Source organism: Psammomys obesus, unplaced genomic scaffold (assembly GCF_907164565.1).
Source record: "Psammomys obesus unplaced genomic scaffold, mPsaObe1.curated_primary_1811, whole genome shotgun sequence".
NCBI classification, from domain to species: domain Eukaryota; kingdom Metazoa; phylum Chordata; class Mammalia; order Rodentia; family Muridae; genus Psammomys; species Psammomys obesus.
In genome coordinates this window covers 391898-397302 of record NW_026596234.1, presented here as the reverse complement: position 1 = coordinate 397302, position 5405 = coordinate 391898, and the positions used below count along the sequence as shown (strand labels likewise).

The 5405-nt window shown below is 42.2% G+C and overlaps 1 protein-coding gene across 7 annotated transcripts in view; it reads left to right on the top strand.

Moving 5' to 3' along the window:
• The window catches only part of Tpd52l2 (TPD52 like 2), a 19524-nt gene extending 15546 nt beyond the window's left edge, over positions 1–3978 (top strand). For 5 of the 7 annotated variants that reach the window (XM_055596050.1, XM_055596048.1, XM_055596047.1 and 2 more), the window contains 2 exons: positions 541–589; positions 2115–3978. In XM_055596050.1, coding sequence (XP_055452025.1) covers positions 541–589; positions 2115–2210 — 145 coding nt within the window. In that variant the 3' untranslated portion in view covers positions 2211–3978. Of the gene's footprint in view, positions 1–540; positions 590–1224; positions 1329–2114 lie in introns of all 7 variants that reach the window. The other 2 variants (XM_055596049.1, XM_055596046.1) reach the window with 1 other exon arrangement.
• The last annotated feature ends 1427 nt before the right edge of the window (positions 3979–5405 follow it).

Sequence of the window (5405 nt, the reverse complement as noted above, 5' to 3'; positions counted from 1 at the left end):
ACACACACACACACACACACACACACACACACACACACACACACACATAACCATAAACAAAACAAAAACAGGAGATAATATAATCAAGAAGGTAGTTTTCTCAGAGTGATGCTTACTTGTATTCTAGGTGTGTTGGGTCCAGTGATTTCCTAAAATGTAGGAACTTGACTGCATAATTGTGATAATGGGGGACCACATTCTTACTGTGGAGAGGGGACAACCAAGGGTGTCCTTTATTTTTTCAATGCTGATGACCTCACTGGGCTGCATCTGAGCTTAATCAGGGTTGTCTACTCAGATTCAGGATCCTGAACACTGTAGTCAGGGGTTTGTGGTACTCGTAAATGACATCTAGACCCAACCTGGAAAGCACCCCAAACTGAGACCCTGTGTGGAGTCTGCATGACTATTATACTCCTTTCCGTTATGTCATATTTTTATAATGAGGGCTTAGGAGCTAGACATACTCCTAACCCTAAGTCTTTCAACTTGAAAAAGGTGACAGTTCTCCATACCAACATCTCCCTTCTCTCTTTAAAGGAACTCTGCAACCTTCAAGTCATTTGAAGACCGAATGGGGACCATGAAGGTAACATTCTTGAATTGTATGTTTTCTTGAAGCACGGTTGTGATCTACTGTATCAACCTCTTTATTGTTGAGAATTCAGTTATTGCAGGAGCTCATGTAGAGGTCTTTTGTGCTTCATGTTGTTTCTGTAGTAATGACATCTTACAAAACTTGGCTGAAGTCTCTGGACACAAAGCAGCATGTTTTTGTTGTTATTGTTTTTGTTTTTTAATTTTTATTTTTAAGACAGGGTCGTATTGTGCAACAGCCCTGGCTGACTTGGAATTCACTATGCAGACCAGGCTCACCTTTAACTCAGTTCACTTGCCTTTGATCCTGAGTGCTAGGGTTATAGGTGTGCGCCACTGCACACAGCTAAGACAGCATGCTTATTCATCAGTGCCTCTGCAGTCATGCTCACCTTCCTTCTTTGCCCTGCCAACCCCTAGTCTGTACTTTATCTCTATCATTTTATCCTTTCAGTATGACTCAGTAAATTAAAACACTTGCAGCACAAGAGTGAGAACTCAAATTCAGTTTTCTCTCTCCTTTAACATTGATTTTTGGGGGAGGGTAAGTGTATCTGTAAGTGTGCCATTGCACACATGTGGAGGTCAGAAGAAAACTTGTCTCTCCTTCTACCATGTGGATCCTAGGGATCAAATTCAGGTGGTCAGGCTTGGTGGCAAGAACCTTTACCTGCTGAGCATTCTTGATGGCCCAAGGACTGGAATCTAGATCCCTAGCATGAAAATCTCAGGTAGGTGTGGTAGCCTGCCTGTGTTCTCACAGTGCTCTGGAGCTGAAGACAGGGTATCTCCAGGGCATGCTAGCTAGCTAGACCAGCCAAGAAACCCAGCTCTAGGTTTGGTGAGATAAACTGATTTAGTAAATCATGTGAAGAATGTTTAAGGAAAATATCTAATGTCAACCTCTTGTCTCTACATGCATTTTTTACATACCATGCACACATAAGCAGAATGTTTAATCCCAGCAGATGGGAGGCAGAGACAGGTAGATTTTTGTGTATTCTAGACCAGTCTGGTTTACATAGAGAGTTCCAGGGCATACAGGGATATATAATATACCCTGTCCCCATTTTTTTTAAATGTGTTTTGCCTGCAAGTATATATATGCACTGTTGTGTGTACCTGGTCCTTTAGGGGTCAGAGAAAGGCATTGGATCCCTTTAACTGGAGTTAAGAATAGCTGTGCGCCACTGTGTGGGTGCTGGGAACTGAACCTGGATCCTTTCCAAGAGCATCAAGTGCTTTTGATCAATGAGCCATCTTTTCAGTCCTCTCCCAGAAACGTGGTTTTTAATATACAAAATATAGTCACTGTGGTGGAACCATACAGTATGAGTGATTTTCTAAATACCACAATTCTTAGAGAACCTGTCCAGACTGTTTGTGTGTTGTTGACTCATTTCATTGTTAACTAGTGCTCATGTTGCATGAACCTGTGCAGAGCATGCTCCTGGACCTAGGCTGTTTCTTTTATGTCTTAGATTATTTTCTCTCTCTCTCTCTTTTTTTTTCTATAGTCTAAAGTTGTGGGTGGCAGAGAAAATGGCAGCGATAACCTCCCTTCCTCGCCTGGAAGTGGTGACCAGCCATTGCCGGATCATGCCCCTTTCTAAGCCTGTCATAGAATACAAGCCACAGAATACAGAAGCACACCCTCATCATCACAGCTGCAACTCTGCATGACAGAACCACCAGCCAGGGCCATTGAAGAGCTGGTTTTGAAGACAGTCATACCCATCTACATGCAGATGTGACTGCTGCCTTGGCATGAATTAGAGAACAATCTTGTGCATAAATGTTTTACACTAAAGTTCATAGATGAAGCAGATCACTGTGCCATCCTTTCCAGGGCCACAGGAAGTGGACAGGGTGGAGGGGTCTGAGGAATACTAAATAGGAGCCCGTGCTCCCTTTGAAGGTCTCACCAGAATGTTAAGGGAAGACATGTCGGGTATTAAGTGAAAAGAATTTCCTTGCCTGCCTCCTCCCTTAGCGCAGAAGAAATGCACTCACCTAGGTCATATTGCATGGTCAGTTTTTATACGGATTTGAAGAATGAGAGAGTTCTTTATTTTCTGAGACCCTAGAAAGGAAATATAAGCAACTGCTTCATTCTTACACTAACAGTCTGGCTTTGGCAGAAGCAGATTCACTATTTTTTAAATATGATGGACTTTTCAAAAATTAAATAGAAAAAAAGGTAAGGCAAAACAGCTTTAGCCTCGTTGTTGAAGAATTTTATTCATGGACCAGATGTGGTGGCACACATCTTTGATCCCAGCACTTGGGAGGCAGAGGCAGATGGTTCTCTCTGAGTTCAAGGCCAACCTGGTCTACAAAAGTGAGTCTAGGACAGCCAGAGCTATACAGAGAAACCCTGTCTCAAAAAACCAAAAAAGAGAAAGAAAAAAGAATATTATTTCATTGATTTCAGCTGAAATTTAAGCCTTACATTGCCTTATGCTTTATTTGTTTATAGTCTTTTTATATATCTATATAAATGAGGGTTAATTGTTTTGAGTACTATGTAGAGTTTTATCTCTGGCCCATCTCATACTCTGCCAGTATCATTTAGTACATTTTATTTCTCTAACACTTTCTCCTGGTGTGCAAAACTTAGTTCTCTTAAAGAGTGGCATTGCCCAGTAGCTTGCCCTCTGGCCCACAGGGCTCTCGTGCTGTTGGTCAGGAGGGCTGAGAGAAGAAAATAAGCCTCTATCTTTAGCACCTAAATGGGATGTATCTTGTTGCTTTACTGACAGTGGGCAGGGCTCTCATCCTTAGTTTCTGCCTGTCTGCCCATTACACAAAGAATAAATAAAAAGTAGAACCAACCCTGCAGGTCACGAAGGGATATGGTTTTGGTTCAGCCAGAACTCTGTTGTCATCTTTTCTCAGGAGCTACAAAGATTTTTTTTTTTTTTTTAAGTTCCCTCCTTCTGCCTCCAGTTGCCACATTCTGCAGCCTCTCAAAACCAGGTCCCTTCATGTAGGAGGCATGGTCTGGAGAGAGGGTCAGCACTGTGCCTTAATGGCTCTTAGCAGGGCAAAACTTTATCTGTTCTGTGCATTCTCTGCACTCCTGGGGTGAAGTGGGGTCTGTCCATTTAGGTGTCTGGTTTGATACAATGTGATGTATCTTTTGATTATCAAGTACCCTGGGTTTTTTTGGACACTCTTAGAATACTGTACCACACAAAGCAAGGAACAGCAAGGAACTGGGGAGCTGAGGAAGAGCACTCCTTGGTGTATTCTTTTCCAGGGTTAAAAACAACAGCTGTATGAAGGCGCAGGTTATAGGAGTGCAAGTCACTGATTATCTTCCTACAAAGAATAACAGGCAACTTTTCAATAAAGCGCTCCTTTGGAGGAAAATCCACATTGATTTGTTTGGTGTGTCTTTTAGGATCATGACAAAAGATTGGGAACACATGATTCCTTGCTTTGAATGGGGTCAGGCAGGAGACAATCATACAAATTACAAGTCTTTGGTGTACATATAAAGGGAGGGAATTGTGTAGAAGCTGCATCTCTAAATAAGATCAAGGATGAATGTCGGGCATGTGGTTCAGGGGCCTACAGTCCATTATCAAGAGTGGCTCCACTGAAGGGGCCTTTTTGTCCCTGTGATCATCTAGCTGTGCTGCCTTTTGCTGTGAGGCTGTGCCAGGAGCTCACTTGGCAGAACTGGGCATTGGGAAGATCATCTTAAGTCCCACTAAGGCAAGACTCACTCCATGGTACAACAACCCTTAGGAGGTATGATCTTTTTTTTTTTTTTTTTTTAGGAGGTATGATCTTATTCTGCAGGTGAGGTGCCATATGAAATGATGAGTAGTTGAAGACCCTTATGTGCTTAGTGAACAGGATAAGCTGGAGTTGTTGGCCAGATCAGAAGGGCTAAGTGGTATGGGTGGGATAGGGATTGACCCTTGAACTGGGCAAGTCTAGAAAGCAGGGCAGCAACTGGATCTTCACTAGAAATTCAGTATTTACTCTAGGTTATATTGGAAGACAGCCCATTGTCCTTCAGTCATTAAGCAGCTACTATAAATGATCTGTGGGTGCATGATTGTCTTTATGGACCCAATCCTCAGCAGGTGCATTTGTTGAAGATATGTCCCTCTTAGCAACTTCAGTTCTAGTAAAATGAGGTGTGATACAGGTTTCTAAAAGCATTGTGGACTGGAGCAAGTTGAGTAGGTAGAGCCAGGGCATATTTGAGGGGCTTGTACTGGGGAAGATCAGCTGTACCTGAAGACTCAGATTGAGGAGGTGGAAACTGTCTTACTCAGATAAAGCATCAAAGACAACCCTGAAAACCTCACATTCCTAACTACTGCCAGAATTTTTGTCATACAGTCTCTTAAAAGTTGGCTTACTAGCTTGGCATAGTGGCACACACCTTCAATCCCAGCATTTAGACAGGTAGAGAGTTCCAAGAGAGCCAGGCCTACAAAGAGAAACCCTGCCTTAACAAAAATAAAGAATATTGGCTTGCTTATTTGTGAACATTTGAAATGTGGTTTTTTAATGTATGCTTTTGCAGAGTTTACAGTGAAGAGCTATCACAAGCATTATCTGTGTTTTGTAGCCATTTTCCCCTACAGTTATTTTGTATATACTTTAATGGATATATTGTATTTGGATGTGCTTATTTGTACAATTGGGCAGTTTTCCATTTTCACTATTACAAGGTTTTTCTCTCTCTGTTGTTTTGTTTTTCAAGACAGGGTTTCTCTGTGTAGCCCTGGCTATCCTGGAACTTGTTCTATAGACCAGGCTGGCCTCGAACTCACAGAGAGCCA